The sequence below is a fragment of the Sparus aurata genome, chromosome 18 (genome assembly GCF_900880675.1).
Source record: "Sparus aurata chromosome 18, fSpaAur1.1, whole genome shotgun sequence".
Lineage (NCBI taxonomy): Eukaryota > Metazoa > Chordata > Actinopteri > Spariformes > Sparidae > Sparus > Sparus aurata.
This window is the reverse complement of record NC_044204.1, coordinates 36,464,273-36,489,051: the sequence shown is the minus strand read 5'-3', so window position 1 is coordinate 36,489,051 and position 24,779 is coordinate 36,464,273. Positions and strand designations below refer to the sequence as shown.

Sequence of the window (24,779 nt, the reverse complement as noted above, 5' to 3'; positions counted from 1 at the left end):
AAAATGTCATTCACTACCTTCTTCAAGGAGGTAGTTGGCCGGTAATACAGCAGAGGGTCAGCAGCAGCACTGTGACAGCAGAACACAACGCTCGGTCCTTTGCATTATTCCCAGATGACATCATGTGTTTAACTCTACCTGACATCTACTGACAGGATGTATTTACAGTCTGATGGATGCTGGATGGGGTAAGAATGCACCTTGATGAGGAGCTGCACAACATACCTGGGTGACATGTGTCACTGGCAAATTAGCAGCAGCTTGTTCGTGAGGGTCCATCCCCTTAGTGAGGAGGACAAAGAGACAAAGGATGAAAGGAAGCAGTGTAGTAATGTGACCTGTGGTCAGGGTTAGCGTTAGCATTGATCAAATCAATATCACGTTGCTCTCTTCTCTTCTGAGGAGTGCTTGATTCATTGCTCTGTTGAAGTGAGACACAAAAGCTGAGCCAAGAAAACTTCTCGCACTCCAAGTTCCTCTCATGTCTTTGAGAATTACTGTCTCAGAGGGCCTGGCTGAGTGTGACAGCTCCTGCATGTGTATGTGTGTAGCTTTGTGCACGGTGTGCACATTTTCTCATGATCATGAGCAGGCGGCGGCCTGCTTGGCTTCCAGGCTTGTCTGCAGGGGTTGATAAGAATAAGTGGTTGGTATTAAACTGGATATAAAAACTAAATGTTATCTTGATCAGAGTTATGACAGCGTCCGTATCACCTGCTTAAGAACAGAACATGGATTGTATCAGCGGTGAGGAGCGGCAGCACTGCAGACAGTACTCACCCTGAAGGAAACAGTAAGGCAGCTTTGATCTTACAGCTGCCGGGCCACATCTGGTGCTGGGACTTTGAGAGAGAGGGTCACTTTGTGTCCAGTGAAAAGTAGCATTTTAATCCTCCTTTTAATAGACTGTAAGCACAGAAAAGGTCCTATTATGCAACACAGGTGCATGTCAGAGAGAACATGGTTGTATCCTGTGATGGGTTTGTTTCATAAGCAGATATTTCAGTAGTATTGGCTTGAAAATAAGTCCTCAAGTTCACTGAGGTTGAGGTTATAAACACTTCAGGTAGCATCCACATTTAAATGTAATACAATTTTTTGGGAAGATAATTAATTGCAGAACACATGTAATGTAGATTTCACATTGGCTGCATGATGATAAACTACATCTGTCTGGCAACCCGCACACTGATGCATCAGTTTCAGAGATCAGACAGAGCAGCTGAAAGAGATCCAGGAGATCCGACTCGGTTTGATTCGACGTGTTAGCCCAGCGCGGCGGGGTGCAGCATCTCTGTTCAAACAGGGTTAAAGTGTCTCTGAACTCGTGATGCAGTAGTTACGAGTGGACGATATTTGAAAGCGGCGTCCTCTTTAGATCAGTTGGTAGTCAGCTACTTAAATACATTTTCAGACTGTTCTGTTTGGCATCTACAGTTTATTTGGTGAAACACAGAGAAGGGGTGATGGAAACGATAGAGGAGGAAGCTCCCACTCATCCCTGAATGATGACGAGGCAGTCTGAGGCCGTCAGCTTCGGAGTCAGTCCGTCTCAGGCCTTTAAACAGGTAATGGAAAGGCTGATCAGCGCAGCACAGTTTACTTGGTTTTAGAAGTCAAATCCCGAGTGGATATCAGTAGAAAATAATCAATAGGTCATGGAGGAAAGCCTTCAGAATCATAGCAACATATTAGACACTAACAGCACTGTAACAGGTGTAACCATAGACCCAGACAGGCTGTCTGCTGTGTGTGTGCCTCCTTCTGCCACGTTCACTTTTGTTCCCATGTTTAGTTTGCACACATGTTCATTCTCTGCTCTCCTATTTGTTCTCTGTGCTAAAATAGTGACATGTTTTCATGTTTTTTGGAAGCTAGACAATGCATTCACATATGGACCAAACTTCCAGGTGGTCTCCAGATTTACAGTGTGAATAAAACAGCAGACGCTCTGACAGACCGTCTCCAGAGAGGAAGGTGTGACACTGGAAACAGCTCTGCACACACACACATGTTCCTGCAGGCTGGTGCAGCTGACACATCAGGGGTCCCTCGGGTGTTGTTATTTACTCTTTCTAATTCATCATGTGACCAGCCATGATTTTAAAATGTTTCTGTCATTACAGCGAGTGTGCTGGTGAGTTCCCTACAGAGTGAGGTTGTATTTACATGTTTGTTTGGATCACTTCTGCTCTGCAAAAGAAATCTGTGTTATTTCTGGTGTTAGACTAAACAATGAAAGCCTTTACGTTACCTGACAGGCAAACTTGATCAATCAACAACTTCAATATTAATATAAAAACACAAAGTGAAATGTGGGATTGAGCAGAACGTGGGCATGTGCCAAAGGATGCTTGTGGTGTTCAGAGTTTGTGAAGATGTCTGTAGGACGGGTGAGTGGTTGGCTTGTAGGGCTGCACGTCACGCTGAAACATCAGGTGGAACCTGTACCAGACAGGCACGTTTCCTACATGTGGAGGACAATATTTGTCGGCCAGGGCAACACTGCAGTACTGCATAAAAAGTGCTGGTTTTCCTTTATCATTTTGCTAATGTTTTGATTGATTGATTGATTGATTGATTGCAGCCTGAGTGAGACTCATGGCTTTAATCCTCACACCTGTCAGTCTGTCATAATGAAGTGAAAAACTGAACGACAGGCGTTTTACAATGACTGAGTCCAGTAACAGCTGTCACACAGAGTGTCAGCTGACAGCTACAGACTAACATGCCAATAGAATGCAGCTTCTCATCAGATGAAGTCCGTGTGTCTTGCTGAGTAGGAGAAATTTATGAGTAATCAGTGGTTGTGTAAGGTTTCCCACGCCAGATGACTCTCACAGGATCCAGCGAGTGCCTGGGAACATTTGTGCTTTTCTGACAAAGATGAGAATGCAGCAATACAAAGTGTTTTGTGTTATAAATACACGAGAGACGTGGAGCCTCACGTTCTTCAGTGTGCTGTAACGTAGACTGCGTCAGTGTAAGCTGTTGTTAATGTGTTCACATTGTAAACTCTGACAAACTCTCTGATAATCACTGAAGATGTCTCTGCGAACGCTGTCAGGTTTCACAGCCACGTACACTTCTGCTGAACTGATCCACTCTGGAGCAGCACATTTATTTATGTCTTCCTGTCCCCTTTATTGTGCTCTCCATGGCTACAAATCAACATAACTCATTGTGCTACGTGCAGTGTGCAGTTGGCACATATGAATGATAAACTTGTGTTAATCATGTTAATTACAACGGTGTTGTGTAACATTGGGCCCCACTCATCAGCGTCCCATGATGCCGTTCTGGTGGAAAATGAAGGATATTTTTGTAGCTGGATGCTTTTTGTATGAATGTTTGGTCCTTTAGTCTGACAGAGGTCATTATTCTCATTCTTCAGGGTGGTCTTTCAAGATGTGAGACATTCCAAGTTTTAGTCGGTGAAACATGTTCATCTATCACAACAGACTGAGTCCAAATAGTCTGCTGTAATCAAATCAGCCCGTAAATATTCCCGTTGTGGTCCGACTCTGGGGTGGGACTGTCGCGGTCCAGTGCTGATTCCACTGTGTAATACCATGCCAATTATGCTCATTATCTGTCATTACCTGCGATGATCCCAGTCTCATAATACTCTGTTGTTCATTGTCTCTGGCCTGGGCAGCGGCTCGCTCCTGTTCCACTTCGGCTCAAGTGATTCAAAACTTGAGCTGCTTCCTCAGAGCGGTCCGTCTCAACTCCCGCCAAAAAGAAAACCTGTGGCGTTTGTAGTCGGCCTCCTGTCAACACGCGCTGACATCGATGTCTGCACTGATGTGTTCGGAGCCGCGTGGGTGAGTGATCGCTTTACATACGTGTGGCCAAATGAGAGTCCATGAATCTTTGCGTTTGTGTCAGGTAATGAAATGTCACCAGTCGGACTCGCTGGGTTCTGGACCGTGTGAATGTGCTGGTCTGATCCTCCCTGTGGCTCGGCTGCAGTCCACACGCGTCTCTTCTGCTGGCGTCATTGTCTCCACATCAGTCTGACACGGTGAACGTTACAGTCTGCATCTGATGGTAGTGATTTAGTGATTCTCCATGCAGGCTTTAGAAGCATGATCCAACTTTAGCCCAAATCTTATAAACCCCCTGCTAACTCAGGGAAACCTCATGATGCGTTCTAAAATTAGGAGAAAAGGAAAAAGATACACAAGCTGTTCTGTTTTCCAGCCCACACTGTCTCCAGATGTTCAGCTCTGTGTGCTGTATGTATCTCACAATATCACAGAGTGGAACACATCTGTGTTACATGTTTGTACTAAATGTAATATGAAGACTGTACTTTTAGCAGGAATGAAACTGTTATTACTGATTCCTATATGTGACCTGTAAAACAAAAGACCATCAATAAAAAGATCAGCTGTTACTGAATAGTTATTACAGTGATATGACGGTCACCAGGATTCTGACTTATCTGTGTAGTCATGAATGTAGTCTGGTGGTGCGGCACTAAAACAAAGGTTGCTTTGTTTCAACATCGTCATTTTAAAGTTATTAATCTTAAATAGTCACAAATATATACATTACCTCATTGATCTGAATATAACAAAGAGAAGCGGTATCAAAAATATGCATAACACGGTTTCAAAACAAACGCACACGAGGAGAAAGATCTTCACGCCGTGGTGCTCAGACCACTTTGTCCTTCTAGCAGCTTTAATGTAACATGCTGCATGTTTCAGTAAATAATAATAATAATAATAATAATAATAATAATAATATTGCATGTTATTTTTACCAGATACTGTTGGTTTTCTGTTGATCCGCAGTATGTAATCACTCTTCTTGGAAATTGTCAGAGATGAAACATCCATCTTTGGTAGGGCTGCAATTAATGATTAATTTCAGTTCATCAGTGATTAATCACTTGCTGAATAAAACCACCGCCACAGTTTCCCAGAGAACAAGGCGACGCCTTCTGATGGACTGTTTTTCACAGCCAAAGTTTGTCAGTATACACAGATGTAGATTATAAATGAATTATGAATAAAGGCCAAAGGACCAAAGACTGTTTGGAAGTTGTGCTTGGAAAAACAATGTCAACAATGAATCAATCAAATGGTTGCCAACTAATTTCCTGTGGATTTTCTGAGAATCTTTTCATCTATAATGTCGCATTGGACTAATAATGAAATGTCCCTGTTGTCCCTGAATGTAACACTAACATGTCTGTTTAGTGAGTTTAAATCTTTACTCGTATTCATGTGCTGCTCTGAAACAAACTGTAGGAAGCACAGTTTTCCTCACACTGTCCTCACGCCGTCCTCATGCCGTCATCACACTGTCCTCACGCCGTCCTCACGCCGTCCTCACGCCGTCCTCACGCCGTCCTCACACTGTCCTCACGCCGTCCTCACACTGTCCTCACGCCGTCCTCACGCCGTCCTCACACTGTCCTCACACCGTCCTCACGCCATCCTCACGCGGTCTTCACACTGTCGTCACGCCGTCCTCACACTGTCGTCACGCCGTCCTCACGCCGTCCTCACACTGTCCTCACGCTATCCTCATGCCATCCTCACGCCGTCCTCACGCCGTCCTCACGCTGGTCTTACGCCGTACTCACGCTGGTCTTACGCCGTCCTCACGCCGTCCTCACGCCATCCTCACGCCGTCCTCACGCTGTCCTCACACTGTCGTCACGCCGTCCTCACGCCGTCCTCACACTGTCCTCACGCTATCCTCACGCCATCCTCACGCCGTCCTCACGCCGTCCTCACGCCGTCCTCACGCCGTCCTCACGCTGGTCTTACGCCGTACTCACGCTGGTCTTACGCCGTCCTCACGCCGTCCTCACGCCGTCCTCACGCCGTCCTCACGCTGGTCTTACGCCGTACTCACGCTGGTCTTACGCCGTCCTCACGCTGTCCTCACGCCGTCCTCACGCTGTCCTCATGCTGTCCTCACGCTGGTCTTACGCCGTACTCACGCTGGTCTTACGCCGTCCTCACGCCGTCCTCACGCCGTCCTCACGCTGGTCTTACGCCGTCCTCACGCTGGTCTTACACCATCCTCACGCCGTCCTCACGCTGTCCTCATGCTGTCCTCATGCCGTCCTCACCCCGTCCTCACGCTGGTCTTACGCCGTACTCACGCTGGTCTTACGCCGTCCTCACGCCGTCCTCACGCTGTCCTCACGCCGTCCTCACGCCGTCCTCACACCGTCCTCACACCATCCTCACACTGTCCTCACGCCGTCCTCACGCTGGTCTTACGCCGTCCTCACGCTGGTCTTACGCCGTCCTCACGCCGTCCTCACACCGTCCTCACGCCATCCTCACACTGTCCTCACACCATCCTCACACTGTCCTCACGCCGTCCTCACGCTGGTCTTACGCCGTCCTCATGCCGTCCTCACACCGTCCTCACACCATCCTCACACTGTCCTCACACCATCCTCACACTGTCCTCACGCCGTCCTCACGCCGTCCTCACGCTGGTCTTACGCCGTACTCACGCTGGTCTTACGCCGTCCTCACACCGTCCTCACCCCGTCCTCACGCCGTCCTCACGCTGTCCTCACGCTGGTCTTACGCCGTGCTCACGCTGTCCTCACACTGTCCTCACACCGTCCTCACCCCGTCCTCACGCCGTCCTCACGCTGGTCTTACGCCGTACTCACGCTGTCCTCACACTGTCCTCACACCGTCCTCACCCCGTCCTCACGCTGTCCTCACACTGTCCTCACGCCGTCCTCACGCTGTCCTCACACTGTCCTCACGCCGTCCTCACGCCGTCCTCATGCTGGTCTTACGCCGTCCTCACGTCGTCCTCACGCCGTCCTCACACCGTCCTCACATTGTCCTCACGCCGTCCTCACGCCGTCCTCACACCGTCCTCACGCCGTCCTCACACCGTCCTCACACTGTCCTCACGCCGTCCTCACGCCGTCCTCACACCGTCCTCACGCCGTCCTCACACCGTCCTCACACTGTCCTCACGCCGTCCTCACGCCGTCCTCACACTGTCCTCACGCCGTCCTCACGCCGTCCTCACACTGTCCTCACGCCGTCCTCACGCCGTCCTCATGCTGGTCTTACGCCGTACTCACGCCGTCCTCACGCCGTCCTCACACCGTCCTCACACCGCCCTCCATCCACCAACATGTCGGCAGACAGAGCAGCGAGCAGACAGGCTGTGGTCACCACAGGGGTCCTGCAGTGGTGGCAGCTTGTGAACAGGTCAGGATGACTGACTGCAGGCAGATACCAGTCCTGACCTTTGGCTGAACTTATTGAAGCTCCATGAGTTAAGAGGACCCCCAGCTAGAGTAGAGGCCCCCTCATATAAAGAGTCACATGTTGCCAATCTCACTTGTATTTTTTATCATGTTCACATTTTTCTTCCATCATCTGTCTCCTGGAGCCAAACATCTTGGCAGTGGACACAGTGTCTCTGTAGCAGAGCAGTGTTTTGCTCTGTCGTGAAACAGATGAGTTACTTTCAGTAATACAGAAACTTCTGAGTGGTTTCATTGTTCAGTCTCCTGCTTGAAGACACTAGACTTTAAATCCTACGTCAGCCGTATTGTTTGTTTCTGTTCACCTCTGCTCTGTCAGGAAGTGTTCGAGTGGCCGCATGGTTGTGTTGTTCTGTTAATCAGAGTCAGAAGCATTTGCAGATTAAGCTCTCTCGCCAAGTTGAATTAATGAGATTATTGGCTGAAGGCCTGGAGACGTGTTTACATGTGTTCCTTGAACTTGGACTCACGGTGTTGGATTCAGTCAGGATTATGCAACACATCCTGTGAAGTAAATGCTTCTGACTACAGAGCAGGCGTGTTGGGAGCACATGTCTGTGTTTATGCTGCGCAGCCCGAGCTAACAGCTGTCAGCTCTTTAATACGCTGATCGCTCTTCGCCTCAGGGCCTTGAAATAAGTAGTGTTTTACCTCCCCAGGTCCTGGAAACCAGCCAGTCTCAAACCTTGAATTATTGGTGGTTGATTTTGGACAGGGAGGCAGAGATTATTGTGGCACTGCAGCAGATCTGTTTTCATTGGACAAGGTGGAGGGATTGCAGTAAGCTAGTTCAGAAAGAGAGATGTAAAGGTGGTTACCAAGTTCCTGATTTGACTGTTGTGCTGCCTGAATATACAGTACCATCTGCGTCCGCTTCTAAAAACTGTTTTTCTTGGCGGTATTATTTCAGTAGATTGTCTTCGAGCTGCCAGACATGATTTCACTGTGGAGCAGTTTCTTTTCATCATATCAATGTTTCATCTTCAGAACATGAAAGCATTCACTGGGTTTTCTTTTTTATAATTCATCAAAGCAAAACAGATTCACACACTGCTGCTCCCTCAGAGAAACAGCGCCTGCTGAAAGCTCATTCATGCATTCCTGAAGCCGCAGAGCCGTCTCTTCTCTGTGGCCACCAGAGTGATCGCGACGACCGCTTTGGACATGAATCCATGAGCATGACTTCGGTTTGGACCTGAGGGGTTTCGAAGAGGAAGGACGTGAAAAGGAGGAGTAAAAAAAGCCAACAAGCATCTGTTGATTGTCTGTGAAACAATGCAGGCAACATTCCAGTGAAAACAAGCGAGGCGACACATTCCTCTTTCTAATTGAGTCCCCTCACATGACCCTGCACGGTCCAGAAACACGGTGCACATCCAGAAGTTTCCAGCACTTTTGCAACTGAAATGACTTTATATCTTTTTTGTCTGCCACAAATCTGAGCTTTAAATCATTCGTGCTGTGTTCTCCTCTGAGAAGATGATCAGAGACGGGAAGAACTTTACTCTTTTGTTGTTTCAGGATTGTGTAAAAACTGCACCGACTTTAAGTATTTAGATTTAGTATAAACTTTCTTTATTTCACAAGTTTAATGTAAAGAGTCACATTAAATGCAAAGCTTCTGTATCATGTTGAGTTGTGTGTAGATGAATACAAATAAACATGTTAATTATTACATTAGTCAGAATCACTGCATTACTTTAATGGACTTCAAAGACATTTATTTTATATTAAAGAATAAACACACATGTGTATGTATCAGTCTATTCAGGCAAGAGATTGAATCTGTTCATATTGACTCCACAAGATGGAAAAACTGACTATGTAACAAAATGAGATCGAAATTATACATGTAATGAAACATGTAGTCAGTGTTTTAGACATATTTATAAGTAAATGTCACGTACATTTCAGAAACCAGCTGATGTGTCTGACTACAGATGACTAAATGAGATTTCAGTTGGACTCTGTTGAATAGTGACACCTAGATATTTGTTTTTGTCATCAGAAATTAGAAGTACTGAAGTCTGGTTGTCTTCTGGGGTATTTTATTACTTCCTGTAGTAGATTTGATATCGATAGAGTTTCTGATTTGTTGTTAAATGGACACTTTAGATGTTGTGTTACTCTGTGTTCTAGTCTGGTGACCTATGATAACAATTCTCCCTGCGTGTGAAGGGAATATGCCACAGTCATGTTCCTGTAGCTGAAACGTGCTGTTGTAACTCATCAGGTGTTTCATGAGTCAGGAAGGTTTCGTTCTCTGAGTGCAGGAGGGTCTGGTCAGTCGGATGGCCAGGACATGTGTGAGTGCTTAATAATAAAAAATGCATAATTTCTGTTGTATAAGTTGCCCAAAAAGTGTTCTCTGATGAGTCATGAGTTTCATGCTCACTTCAGCTCAGGATGACACTTATGGGAGCAACAGATGTAGATGAATCAAGGCCTCAGCCGCTCTGCAGTCGCTGCCAAACGGAGCACTGACACACTGAGAGAAACTGACTCCCTGCCATGTTCTACTGTTCAGACCGGGATCCAGAGAGGATATGTAAGATATGTTAATGTGCATGAACCCTAAAGGGCAGAACGGTAACTGACCCAACCTAAGACAGTGGTTCAGCTCGGAGGTTTGGGCCCTCCAGGGACCCATACATTTGTTATTTTTGGGATTTATTGAATATGAAAAAAATGTCTAAAATCTGTGTACAAACTTTAATGCATCTCGTCTCCTTGTGAAATTATGAGTATCTCACTTAAATCATCAGACAATATCACCTGTAGTAACATTGTCAGCCTCATTTATCTGCATATTTTTAATAAGTTTTTATTAATAATAGCAAGCAACCTTTTTTTCTATCCTTTCTCTTTTCTGCACCTGTTGACCTCGAGCTGTAGAAGAATCTTGGCTTGGTGTTGACGCTGTAATCTCTGCTTGTGACAGTGGTGTGACACTGTAATCTTCCCGTGCGCTTGGAGTCATTGCAAAGGTTAGTGAAGAGCTGACCTAGTTTTTAGAGAGGCAGTCCTATAAGTCAAAGCACGCAGGTTCAACTCCTGACAACCTGCATGTTGAATTTTTAAGCAAGAAAACAGAACCTGGCTATATTTACTGTACGGTAAAGGTCTCCACATGTCACTGCAGGAAAAGGTTGTTCATCTTTAGCAGGCAGGTTACTAACAGTCATGTGACACATTTATTGAGGAGATCCTGAATCAAGGTCATCTGCTCAGCTGCAGATAGAAACAGATCTAGGCCACTGAATCTTAACTGGGATCAGACATCTAGTGTTGCGGTCTTGTGAACAGGTCTAACGGACCTGAGACTTCAACACATGTACGATCAAGAAGAAGGATGTTATTTTCTCTTGCGCAGGACTGCAGACGTGGTCGTGTTTTGCTCCCCCTGGTGGCGCCCATGGCTCTAAGAGTGTCGTCTGTCTGACATTTTGGATTTCTTTTTCTCAGTTTGATGGTCTGTAGTCATCAGTGTTTTTCTCAGTTAGTCCAAAGTAACTGTAGTATGTTGAGGAGCAGGTCTGATCTGTTGGTTCTGTTGGTATTCTCTCTGGTGGACCGATCACTGCACGGTGATGAAAGCACGTCATTAGATGTGCACAACTCCAGTTCCCAGAAATGTCAGTGGGTCATAGGCTGAGTGTCCGTTGTGTTGCCTCGTGTGGCAGAAGTTAGATATTACTTTCAGTTAAGTGTTGTCCGAGCCTGAAGCTCAGAGGAAATGTTCTCTCTGTTAACTGAGAAAATGCTGTCAGACATTAAACTGTCTGTCTGTTCATGCTTTGGATGTTAGTCCAGCTCCACCAGCTTCGAGGTGTTTAAAGTAATAGTTTGATGTTTTGGTAAGTAATCTGATTCCTTTCTTGAGTTCGATGAGAATAATAACCTGCAGAGTTTCCGAGGTCATGAATGTTTCATCTTTGCTGTTGATGTTTGACACTTAGCTAGCTCTGTCCATTGATGTTTGATTCAACAGATATGATTGTGTCTTCCTCCAGAGCATTTTTAAAGACTGTAATCACAATATGGGTTTGGTGTACTGTATGTTTGTACAGTGAGGCAGACTTTGAGGCCTCACTGATCACTCTTGTGCTGTCAACACCAGACACCAGTTCACACGTGCTGTCACAGAAGGGGATAGTGGCAGTGAAAGGATAGCCGTCAGTGCACAAGCAGAATCTGTGCTACTTTCTTTTCTCTGTTTGTGTATCTGCGTCTGTCTGCCTAACTCCAGAACACCGTGCGCCCCCCCAGCAGCAGGAATGAGTTCTACTGTTGGCCGACTCGCTAACATACAGAAGTCCTTTTCTTTTGTAACCGGTCCAAGCAGCACCACGAGCCAACAAGCTGACAGCTACACGCAGCCGGCCAGACACGCTACATCTCCACACTTTTTTCCACAGCTGTGCAAATAAATGTAAAAGAAACTTTAATCTTCTAATTGTTTTGGCTTCCAAACCAGAAGTCCAAAGAGTCCCCCTGTCCTTTATGGCCGAATCCCTGCCAGTGTTTGTGAGAGTCAGTGGACTTTAAGTAGGCCTGGTCCTGAGAGTCCTGCAGCAGACTGACAGGTCATTATGTCACTGTTGGTGTTCATGTTTGCACTGAAGATGTTTGTCTTTGGGACGTGTATTTAAGAGATATCTGATTCACGAGCATTAATGAAGGTGCAGGTCAAAACTTAAGCTGAAGAGAATAAAAAACAACAATTTGGATTCAGTTTACTTCCTAAACTTTGTTGCAACTGAACTTTACACATGTTTGTAACATTTACACATTTCTGTGATCTTTTCTTATTTCTTGCTGCAAGAGTAAATATCTTGGAAGAAGTCAGAAACATTTCTACGTGTCTCAATATGTGTTGAAGAAAAGGCTGCATGCCTGCTGATGCATCATGCAAATACATGCAAACAGGCAGCTTCTCCTCCTCAGAGGGTCTGACCAGCTATTACCCGATAAATCCCCTGTCACAACACATTAGCCTGCCAGAGCCATTCGGTCGGGATGATTGTGGCTTATGTCAAGCTTGTTAGTGTTTAGCGCTGTAAACCAGAGAGGGACTTGATATGCGGCCGGCAGCTCTTTGTGCACCTCTCCATACCTCTCCCAGGATTTACTGCAGTGGAGAGACGTGAAAGGAGCGTTGAGAAAGGTTGTTAAGCTTGTTTCTTGGTGTGAAAGTAGAGTTTGTGTGGCCAGACTTCAGATTCAGAGACTGACTGGATTATCTGATGTTCTGTTTGTTGGTCTGAAGCTTCTCATTGTTATATTTTGCTGACTGGCTCCTTTTGTTCTCTCTGTAGGCTGTGACGGGGAGATGCTTCGGTGACAAGGATTTCAGAGGAGGTTTGGAGAACGGGATTCTGCTCTGCGAGTAAGTTCTGACTACATTTCAGTCTTTTCAACCCTTGTTTTGTCTTGCTTGAATAACTATTAATGACATAAACGACAAACTGTCTGTGAGGCTTTTATCTTTGTTTTCCTCTTTTTGTGTTCTTGAGGAAAGTTACAGTTTATTTCTCTAGTGAGTGACTTCTTTAAATTTAACTGATTTTATTGAGGCACTGAGATGATGTTGTCCATAGTGACTTAAATGTGTGCAACAGTAACAAAAAAAAAAAAGCCTGAGTAGGAATGAAGGGTCAGAATAATAATGTTCACGTCATGCCCTTTACTTTTATTAGATTTATAGCATCGGTCATTTAAAGCAGTCACAGGTTCTTTCACACGTGCAGTGGGTTGTTACGGCTCTGTGGTCCAGTGATCAGAGAGACTGGCGTCCCGTCCAATCGTTGTCCACGAGACACTCGAACTTTCGTTATAATGAGTCGGAGACTGACGACACACATGCTCACTTGCACTTTCTCTCTTCCACATTCCTGTCTGCCAAGTTCAGTTACACCAGCCCAGAGTTTACTCCATCTGTATTGTGAATACAGACACCAAGTCCAATTTAATAGTGTCCCTGCTGGTCGTGGATCATCTCAAGGTGCAGTCACAACAACACGTGGCAAACAATGTAAGAACTATCTGAGAGGTTCATACATTTAGTAAGATGTGCAGAGTCATGCAACTGACTGAGAACTTACAAACCACTTAGACTTTCATCAGATAATCTCCTACAGCAGATTGTATATGATGGTAAATTGTTTGGACTGTTGTTTTGTAAAGTCATCAGTTTGGGCCCTCGGACATTTTACAAACTGAAAGCTTCTGTTAATAATCGGGGATAAAAACATTCTCATGACTGACTCATGATTGAAGTAATGGCAAGTTGCATGTTTAACTTAAAGAGTCATTTCCCACGAGTGTGAAAAGTAAGAAGGAAAAAAAAAGAATTTACCATTCAGAGACATCCTGCTGTAAACGTGTCTCTCCACCGTCTCTGCCTCTTCACTCTCCCGTTCGGTTTCCGACTCCGGCTCGTACATAAATGCCTGAATTCCGTAAGGTTCGTCATTTAGTGTGTGCGCCATGACAGGGGGCTGTTTATGTTGTGGAGTCTGTGTGCATGCAGGCTCGCCCCCCATTCCGGCTCTGTCCTTCCTGCGGCCTCATTACATGTTAATGCAATGCACAACCGGACCGGTCAAAACCTCGCACATAATCTCGCGTGAGAAAGTCGCGGTATGAAAAAGTGTCAGAACAAGCTCTATGTTTGATTTTTTTTAAATATTTTTTTTCTAATAAGTTTTAAGAATTGATCCAAAGCGATCCAAGAGGGACTGGATATGTAAAAAACCAGGTGATGACTCCTTTAATGCTGACGGTCACGATGTATGGCGTGAAAATGACAGAGAAGTAGGCAGAAAAGTCTGGCTGAGGACGGCTGTGAGCCGATGCTTATGCAAGTAGCCTCCTGTGGTAACGTCACCACAGGAGCAGAGTCAAAATCTCGTGCTTTTGGAACGCGCACTATTGTGCGCTATTCCTGTTCGGAAAAAGAGCCAAAGCGAAAAAACTGAGCCACTTTCAAACTCCAGCTTTTCATGCAAGTTTCAACAGAGGTCCAACACCAATATGCATGATTTAACGAGAGAAATTGCGATTTCCGGGTGATGACTCCTTTAACAAAAATATCATATTGCATTTATTTTGACAGATATCATGATGAGTCAGGATTTCAGTTCATTCTCACTGAAAAAGAAAATCTCAGAACCAAACAAGCCCGTTCCCTTCAGTGTGGAGGATGAGATCTGTGTGGAGGATGAGATCTGTGTGGAGGATGAGATCTGTGTGTGGAGGATGAGATCTGTGTGTGTGGAGGATGAGATCTGTGTGTGTGGAGGATGAGATCTGTGTGGAGGAGGATGAGATCTGTGTGTGTGGAGGATGAGATCTGTGTGTGGAGGATGAGATCTGTGTGTGTGGAGGATGAGATCTGTGTGGAGGATGAGATCTGTGTGTGGAGGATGAGATCTGTGTGGAGGATGAGATCTGTGTGGAGGATGAGATCTGTGGTGGGAGGATGAGATCTGTGTGGAGGATGAGATCTGTGTGTGGAGGATGAGATCTGTGTGGAGGATGAGATCTGTGTGTGGAGGATGAGATCTGTGTGGAGGATGAGATCTGTGTGTGGAGGATGAGATCTGTGTGTGGAGGATGAGATCTGTGTGTGGAGGATGAGATCTTGTGTGGAGGATGAGATCTGTGTGTGGGGAGATAAGATCTGTGTGGAGGATGAGATCTGTGTGTGGAGGATGAGATCTGTGTGTGGAGGATGAGATCTGTGTGGAGGATAAGATCTGTGTGTGTGGAGGATGAGATCTGTGTGTGGAGGATGAGATCTGTGTGTGTGGAGGATGAGATCTGTGTGTGTGGAGGATGAGATCTGTGTGGAGGATGAGATCTGTGTGTGGAGGATGAGATCTGTGTGGAGGAGGATGAGATCTGTGTGTGTGGAGGATGAGATCTGTGTGGAGGATGAGATCTGTGTGTGGAGGATGAGATCTGTGTGTGGAGGATGAGATCTGTGTGTGGAGGATGAGATCTGTGTGGAGGATGAGATCTGTGTGTGTGGAGGATGAGATCTGTGTGGAGGATGAGATCTGTGTGGAGGATGAGATCTGTGTGTGTGGAGGATGAGATCTGTGTGTGTGGAGGATGAGATCTGTGTGGAGGATGAGATCTGTGTGTGTGGAGGATGAGATCTGTGTGTGTGGAGGATGAGATCTGTGTGTGGAGGGTGAGATCTGTGTGTTGAGGATGAGATCTGTGGGTGGAGATGAGATCTGTGGTGGGAGGATGAGATCTGTGTGTGAGGATGAGATCTGTGTGTGGAGGATGAATCTGTGTGGGAGGATGAGATCTGTGTGTGGAGGATGAGATCTGTGTGGAGGAGGATGAGATCTGTGTGGAGGATGAGATCTGTGTGTGGAGGTGAGATCTGTGTGTGTGAGGATGAGATCTGTGTGTGAGTGATGAGATCTTGTGTGTGGAGGGGATGAGATCTGTGTGTGGAGGATGAGATCTGTGTGTGTGGAGGATGAGATCTGTGTGGAGGATGAGATCTGTGTGTGTGGAGGATGAGATCTGTGTGTGGAGGATGAGATCTGTGTGTGGAGGATGAGATCTGTGTGTGGAGGATGAGATCTGTGTGTGGAGGATGAGATCTGTGTGTGGAGGATGAGATCTGTGTGTGGAGGATGAGATCTGTGTGTGGAGGATGAGATCTGTGTGGAGGATGAGATCTGTGTGTGGAGGATGAGATCTGTGTGTGGAGGATGAGATCTGTGTGTGGAGGATGAGATCTGTGTGTGGAGGATGAGATCTGTGTGTGTGGAGGATGAGATCTGTGTGGAGGATGAGATCTGTGTGTGGAGGATGAGATCTGTGTGTGGAGGATGAGATCTGTGTGTGTGGAGGATGAGATCTGTGTGTGGAGGATGAGATCTGTGTGTGGAGGATGAGATCTGTGTGTGTGGAGGATGAGATCTGTGTGTGGAGGATGAGATCTGTGTGTGGAGGATGAGATCTGTGTGTGGAGGATGAGATCTGTGTGTGTGGAGGATGAGATCTGTGTGTGGAGGATGAGATCTGTGTGGAGGATGAGATCTGTGTGTGGAGGATGAGATCTGTGTGGAGGATGAGATCTGTGTGTGGAGGATGAGATCTGTGTGTGGAGGATGAGATCTGTGTGTGGAGGATGAGATCTGTGTGGAGGATGAGATCTGTGTGTGTGGAGGATGAGATCTGTGTGTGTGGAGGATGAGATCTGTGTGTGTGGAGGATGAGATCTGTGTGTGGAGGATGAGATCTGTGTGGAGGATGAGATCTGTGTGTGGAGGATGAGATCTGTGTGTGGAGGATGAGATCTGTGTGTGTGGAGGATGAGATCTGTGTGGAGGATGAGATCTGTGTGGAGGATGAGATCTGTGTGTGGAGGATGAGATCTGTGTGTGTGGAGGATGAGATCTGTGTGTGTGGAGGATGAGATCTGTGTGTGGAGGATGAGATCTGTGTGTGGAGGATGAGATCTGTGTGTGGAGGATGAGATCTGTGTGTGGAGGATGAGATCTGTGTGTGGAGGATGAGATCTGTGTGTGGAGGATGAGATCTTGTGTGTGGAGGATGAGATTGGGTGTGGGAGGATGAGATCTGTGTGTGTGGAGGATGAGATCTGTGTGTGGAGGATGAGATCTGTGTGTGGAGGATGAGATCTGTGTGTGGAGGATGAGATCTGTGTGTGGAGGATGAGATCTGTGTGTGGAGGATGAGATCTGTGTGTGGAGGATGAGATCTGTGTGTGGAGGATGAGATCTGTGTGTGTGGAGGATGTGATCTGTGTGTGTGGAGGATGAGATCTGTGTGGAGGATGAGATCTGTGCCTGGAGGCGTCTCTGTGTTCCCACGTTATAATAATCATCCTTTATAATGACAGGACATCTATTCTGAAGCATCCACGTAAAGCTGTGACACTCACACTGGCACCAAACTGAATTCATTACATCATTTAGCTGATGCTCCTTCAGCATCACAGCGCTGCAGCTCAGGGACATAAAAACTAGGGCCGGGACTCGATTAAAAAAATTAATCGAATTAATCAGAGGCTTTGTAATTAATTAATCGAAATTAATCACATTTTAATCGCATATAAATATTTGACCTGAGAACAGTGAGAAGCAGTTTTTTTCACATGGATTTTAGTATACCATTGAATAATGACTGAATACAGAAGCTTAAGCAACAAAACATTGTTTTTGTTTTTTCAAGATTTTTTTGGCCTTTTATGGCTTTATTGACAGAACAGCTGAAGATATGACAGGAAACAGGGAGAGAGAGAGAGAGGGGGAGTGACACGCAGCAAACGGACCCAGGCCGGGAGTCGAACCCGGGTCCGCTGCAGAGCCTCGGCACATGGGACGCTGCTCTACCCACTGAGCTAAACGCCCCGACCAGTGCAATTTTTGCCATAAAGTGCAGCAATAGCATGCTGTTATCTACGCTGCCATCCGTCTGCTTTGGAAAACAAAATTTCCCATCCACGGGGCCGACCAAAGCAGTCTCATCTGCTTCTTCGTTCATTGTTGTTGTCTGAAGTCATGAACGTTAGTTGGTGCTCCAGTATAATCGGTACCCCTGAAACTCTTCCAGTGAGAAACGTTCCGCCCTGCAAAAATAAGTGCGATTAAATGCGTTAATTTTTTTAACGCGTTAATTTTTGTGTAATTAATTGATCGTAATTAACGCGTTAAAGTCCCGGCCCTAATAAAACATTATATTCATGTAGCTCATGGACAAACTGTATTGTGTTCCAGCCTGGGAATCTTGGACAGACTGCCAAACGTGTCGGTTACTGATATTGAACTGTAGTTCAGTCATCAGCACTGCATCCTCTCGTCCTGACGCCATGCTAACGTGGAGTCAAGTTCTGCACTTGACTGATTTCCAAGCAGCAGAGGGGGAGCAGACTGGACTTCCTGTTAGCGGCTTGTTTTGAATCTCACTAATTTCACGAGCACAACAGCCTCCAACCTCTTCCTCTCTGACTGATACACAAGGCGTCAGGAAATGTGTTTGTCCCTGTACATACTCATACGATGATGTATTCATGTTGCTTGTATTGTGTTAGTCTTGATTGTGCCTGTGTTTAACATCCAGGACGGCACTCTCACTCCTGCAGTCATTTCCATTTCGTCTGTTACAAGTTTGAACTGTGACGGTCCACGGCGGACACAAACAGCCAGCATATTCTTGCAGATATCTGGCAAAACATCCGATTTTAGTTCCATCACAGAAACCATTGGATTGTTGGCACATTTTGTCCCTGAAGCATTTTTAAATGAATCTGTGCCGATGCTCAGCAGAAACCCGTCTATTGAAGACACGATGAAACAGAGAAGTCCACTGAAGTTTGCTGTAATAAAAGAAAGCAGACTGACATTATTCTCATTCCAGGCAGTTTTCAAGAGTGAAGAAACGTTCTTCACTGTATGCGTGGCTCACTCTCCTCCTACACATATTGTATGTAGCACCGAGAACAACTTTCTCTTGGGGCGGTTGCAAGTTATTCTGGGTAACATACAGTACAGCAGGAAATGTCTAACTGAAGCTGAAGTAGATGAAGCAGGCAGAGGCAAAGAGAGTTCAAGTAAAAGGTGAATCGCAGCATTGCAGCACAAAGAAGCATCACAGGACCGGTGACATCTAACACTGTCACAGAATCCAGGGCTGGGTTTTTCCTTTACAGCACAGAATCATTAAGGTGCTTCCTCTGATGAAAACCCACAAGAGATGAAACCAGAGACAGAGAGAGAAAGAGAGGGAGAGGCGGGAACTCTGAAAGGGTTTGTTCATCATGACCAACAAGCTGTCCGAGGTTGCAGGAATATACAGTAACCTTCTGGAAGAATGGTGCGTGTGAGCAGAGACGACAGCAGAAGGACAAACGTCCTCACGTGTAGTTCACTGTGGGACGACGTGCACTGGAACCAGTTAACAGCTCCCAGCGGGTGGAAGGAGAAGCACTGATTCTCAGCTCTGATTTAGGATCTGTCTTGTCATAAAGCTTCCCGACGCCACTGCAGGACCCTCAGAAATGTCTTTGTCTGGTTTTTGTTCCCCTCACACAGTTTCACACTCTTCTATCTCCTTTCCTGAGGTTGTTTCACTTTGCTTGAGCTGGGTTTAAACTTTATGATGCCACATATGAAATAATCATCTGAAGTTTGAAAGCGTTGCCTTGAATGAAATTCCTCTTGTGATGTCTTCTTGCCTCTGTGGTTTCTGTCAGGTTGCTGAGCTCCATTAAACCCGGCCTGGTGAAGAAGATCAACAGACTTCCCACACCTATAGCTGGCCTGGTGAGTCCTCACTCGTCCTTCAGACTTCAGTTTGCAGCATTTCCACCACACTCAGTGCTATCATCTGATCCTCTTGGATCTCTTGCTGTTTTCCTTCTTTGTCACATTGCTTCAGGTCTGCGTCTCCCTCTCTTTCCTTTTTCTCAGTCTGTTTTCCACCTCAGAGATATTTTTGTTGCTAGGCTGATTCTAGCGCTGCCTGCCTGTGATTTCCCTTGAATGAATTCCAAACCTTATATATGACATGACTAATTGTATCACAGGGATTGTATGGCAGCCACAGGCCTTGAAACTTGAGATTCCAGCTTTGATGCCTGTCCAGTTTTCCAAAGCAGAAAGTTGACGTAAAGGTCGTACGCTCGGTCAGAGGATGCGTCTCCTTCACCTTCCTCTTCTTTCTCAGTCTGGTTGGTTTTTGTTGTTCCAAGGATGTGAGAAAAAGAGATACTACCACACATTTAAATGGATTTTTGTCTTTGTCAGCGTAATGCAGAGAGCTAATTGTGGATACTATCTGACTACAATATCCCCTCAGGCAATAACTGCAGACACTCACTGGCACCAGTCATGTGACATGCTGATTTACTGGCTCGGAAAGACTTTTACGTTCTGTAGCTCCAGTGTGTTATCAGGCTTTGATTACAGATACTTCCAGCTGAAAGATCTGTTTCAGTGCTCACAGCCAAGGTGTCCATCAGCAGCAGCGTGTGACACTGAGCCTAATGACTCTCTTACGACGGGACACGAAGATAATCTGTCGACTCCCGTCTGTAAGAAACTCTGGATTGGAACATCGATGTCAAACGTCTGTAGGAACGTTTGATCCAGCATCATTTTACAGTCCTTTTATGGTGTGGACTGAACAAAAGTTGTTTGATTAACTAAAACCATAAAGACACTTAACTTAAGCAGGAAGGAATTTATTTATAAGTCTGAAGTTTTCCTGTGAACCTGAGCAGACCTGAGCTCTGATTCACTCCAGCAGAGTTCAGCTCAGCACAGTAGAGGCTTTCATGACGTCTAAGACCTCGATCTGGATGAAGCGAGCTTTCAGGACCGGGACCGACGTGTAAACAGGCACAAGGTCACGCAAAATATACTGCCGCACACCTTTCCGTCCTTACTTGCTCTTCAATGCTTTGACAGACTTTATGTTAAAAATGTGATTTTAACATTGTAATAGTTTGTGAACAGACACATGAACAAGTCATAAGTTAAAGATCAGGAGTGAAAGAATACAGCGCGACAATGAAGCCATCACTGTTCTACAGTCGCACAAACACATATTTCATACGTCAGCAGACAACTTGCCTGACGATTGTGGGTTTTAGATTGATCGACACAGCGACAACTGGCTGAAACAACCTTCCATGTTTGTGTGGTATCTCAAACAGCAGTGATGATGCAGGTTCAGTAATGAACTGCCCCTGATGGCCCAAAGAGGGGGCAGTAACATTACAAAGGGGCGGATGAATCATCCACCGATCAACATGTTGACATGGTGGTTTGAGGACAACATATAAAAGTCACAGCTGCTGGTTTCCTCCCGTCTGAACAACACGACCTGCTGTACTTCAGATGCTTCATACTTCTGTCTGTGAGCGTCCTGCTGCTTTCAGGGACTTTTCTTCCTCTCGGCTGCGATTAAAGAGGCGAGAAACACATAAACAAGGGGGCTGCTGTTATCTGGCCCATCGTAATAAAACACAGCTACTCCCCCTTCCTCTTCCTGTTTGGGGGCTAATGGGAAAATGAGTCTCTGAGGAGTTTTGGCTGGTTTGTAATTAGAGCAGCTACCTCAGTGCTTTGGCAGCCCGGCCTGCACGGCCGAGTGTTGTTCTGAACAGGTCGGTTGTTGCGTGCACCGCTCGGTCTGCGGCTCGACTGGTCTGTTGGTGTTTTACGGTGTGTAATCAGACGCGCAGCAGAGATCGTCCTGCAAGCTGAATGGAAGTGATTCACATGTTCATATGTTGTTTTCCAGACAGGTTAAGAGCAGCAGCAGTCACCGTAACTTTTCAGTTACTCATATGTTAATAAAAACAGAAACGGTTGTTTTCCAGTAGTGGAGATTTTAAATTGTAATCCCTGTTTTTTTTATATTCAGTTGTTTCTTCTGAGTCATTCGACAGGTGCAGCGGGAGGTTAACTTTTCACTTTGCTTCATAACAGAAAATCTCACATCTTGGATCTAAAGAGAGAAAAAGAAGTGACACATGACCAGCGTGTGTTATTGGCCATCTAATACTGGATGGAGTTTTAAGGCGAATACTTTCAATGTTTCAGGTTATCAATAAATGTTGTTAAAACACAGAAATGAGCATTAACAACATCATCATGATCTGGTTTGTCTGTGATGGGCTCATGATTAGGATGATTTTACTCACTGATTAACACAGAGACTGACTGCAGTTGGTAACACCAGCTGATATACTGGTGTAACACTGCTAGTATGCAGAGAATGGCATATTAACAGATGTATGTAGTCTTTTGTGATATGATGTCAGTATGTATTTGTAATTCTATAGAACTGAATTTCACAACAGCACATGCAGCTCTCTGTTGTCTTCTGAACACAGAACTGTGATACTGTGGAACATGTGAGGAGCCGTGCAGCATGGCAGGTTTAGAAACTTCATCTTGCTCTTTACTTATTCTGGGGAGTCGTCCTTGAATCAGGAAACTTATCTGACTGACTTCTCAAAGATGTGTTCCTTCCTCCTGGACGGCTGTCCAGATCCGGGCGTGGACACTGATCCTGTTCCCTGGTGGTCTGGTCATGGAGGACAGATATTGATTACAATGAGGGTTGTGTTTAATGGAACCAAGCATCTTTGCTCACACATCCTTGTACACCTGCAGCTACAGTACACACACACAATACTAATCAGCATCATACGCAGGAGCAGGAACGTTGGATCTTGTAATATGTAGCTCAGTTCTTTCTTTCAAACACTGCTGAACTTTTGAAGTTTTGATGGTAAATACTATTTGGACAATCCTTTATGACTGTTCATCTGCTTTGCTCCTGTTTATTATTAGTTATTAAGTTGTACCACTGCAGAACTTTTGCCCAAATGTATTATGACTTCATTATTGAGTGTACAGAAGCTTTGTGTCTGACTCGACCTCCTCCCTCCCGGCCTTCTACAAACACATTCAGCTGTCAATCATTTCTTTGCGGTAGACGCCCAGCTTCCTGTGGCAGTGACCTGCAAATCACCACAGAGTTATGCTCACCTCTTAAGTCACACACACACACACACACACACACACACCCGTTAATTATCCGGTTTAACGTTACGCATGTTGCTGCTAAATGAGCTTCTTTGTTGGCTTGTTGTTTGTTTCAGTGTTTCTTATTCCAGAACATGTGAAACTCCAGCGAATGGAAAAAAGAGACGATGTGAAGTTCGAGTTGAGGTTTGTTGTTGTAAGCACCACCAGATCTCTAACGATCCTCTGGCTCTAATGAATCAAGCGCTCCCTTTTTGATGCATGCTGGTGGTTCTTTATCTCGCAGGTCTCAGAGCCTCCTGACAGTGTGTGTGTACAGAACATGTACAGTAGTGGGTGAGATGTTTCATGTTTTGTTTAATATGATGTTAAATTTTATCATCACAAGTGTGAATGTGGTTTCATCAGGAGCTTTGTTGAAGATTCTTTTGTGTTCTTACTGTCCAGTTCTGACTGCAACCCTTGTCTGAGACATTTAACTATTATTGTTTTTTTAATGAAATTATTACTAATGAGTCAGTCATATGTCTCTCTTTGCTATTTATCTAATATCTGAACATGTGTTCAATCAGAGAGGATAGTGGATTTATTGCTTAAAGCGAGACATGTTTCGATTGATTGACAGGAGACCAGAATTGGCCGGTTTTCAGCATGACTGACCACGACCGGCAACCGGCCAATCGGTGTTGGATACATCCGATTCTGTGCCAGTCACATTTACACACACGCTGTGAACAAACTGTGTGTTTGTCAGGGATGTTAGCAGAGCTGCCCGCTGCTTCTCTTGTTTTCCACTTTCAGAAAACTACAGTTTTATTGGCATAATTAAGTAATCCTGCTTAAATATGTTATTGTTATACTTCTAGTGACTCTACAACAGAATCCCATCCACTGGAGATCTCTCAGTCATATTTGGATGTGTTGACCCGACCCGAGTCCACTAGTGTTCCAAGTGAGAAGTCGTCAGTTCTTATAAAGCCAACACTGAAATGAATTGGATCCAACTGGACTGAAAGTTCTTTCTTTTTAAGTAAAATGCGACCTTGATCAGCAGCTGTGTGTGTGTGTGTGTGTGTATGTGTGTGTGTGTGTGTGTGTGTGTGTGTGTGTGTGTGTGTGTGTGTGTGTGTGTGTGTGTGTGTGTGTGTGTGTGTGTGTGTGTGTGTGTTGCCGCTGTCCCAAAAACACAGGAAGCAGCAGGGTGGGTTGGAGTGGGTGTTTTGGTACGAATGTGGAAGGATCGTGAGAACAAGTGTTTCCAAGAGTGTGTGTGTGTGTGTGTTTGTAGCCATGCATGAGTCCTTACACCAGCTTGTGTGTACAGATAAATATGTGTGAGTTTTTGTGTGTCTGAGCACTTGAAGGGATGCAGATTGGTCTAAATGTGTTCATATGTAATGTGAATATCAGCACATTGTGTTTGTGTTTTGGTGTGTGTGAGAGAGAGAGAGAGAGCTTGGGACAATCGGGTGGAGAGGAAATGGTGACACCCAGAGAGAGGGAGAGAGGGAGGGAGGGAGGGAGAGAGAGAGAGAGAGAGAGGGGGGAGACAGAGAAGGGTTTGGCTGTGGCCCTCTGAGGGATAGAGAGACATAGAAACAAAGGAGAGAGAGAGAGAGAGAACCTGGGAACAGGAGAGGAGAGCTCGGCTCAGGTTGCCTTCAACAAAGAGTTTGTCTGAGAGCAGAGGGGAGAGAGGGAGGAAGACTGACGAGATGGAGAGAGAGTGAAAGGTAGAGAAGAAGAGAAGGAAGGAATGTTTGAGGGAAAGCAGGTGAAGAAGGAGAGATAATAAGCAGGAGACACTTGGCGGAAGGACAAGGTGAAGAGTGAAAGTTGGAGTGATCTGAGAGACGAGACGTACGAGAACCGACAGAAAACCTGCAGGTGTCACGTTTCTGCCGAGCAGGTATCCTGATTTTCATGTTGTGTGTGTTTGCATGTTTGTA

General features: G+C 45.6%; 1 protein-coding gene across 13 annotated transcripts in view; it reads left to right on the top strand.

Moving 5' to 3' along the window:
* The window catches only part of LOC115568865 (LIM and calponin homology domains-containing protein 1), a 97,817-nt gene that overhangs the window by 25,454 nt on the left and 47,584 nt on the right, over nt 1-24,779 (top strand). For all 13 annotated transcript variants that reach the window (XM_030396550.1, XM_030396549.1, XM_030396548.1 and 10 more), the window contains exons 2-3: nt 12,595-12,665; nt 19,524-19,593. In XM_030396550.1, the coding sequence (XP_030252410.1) occupies nt 12,595-12,665; nt 19,524-19,593 (141 nt within the window). The remainder of the gene's footprint in view (nt 1-12,594; nt 12,666-19,523; nt 19,594-24,779) is intronic.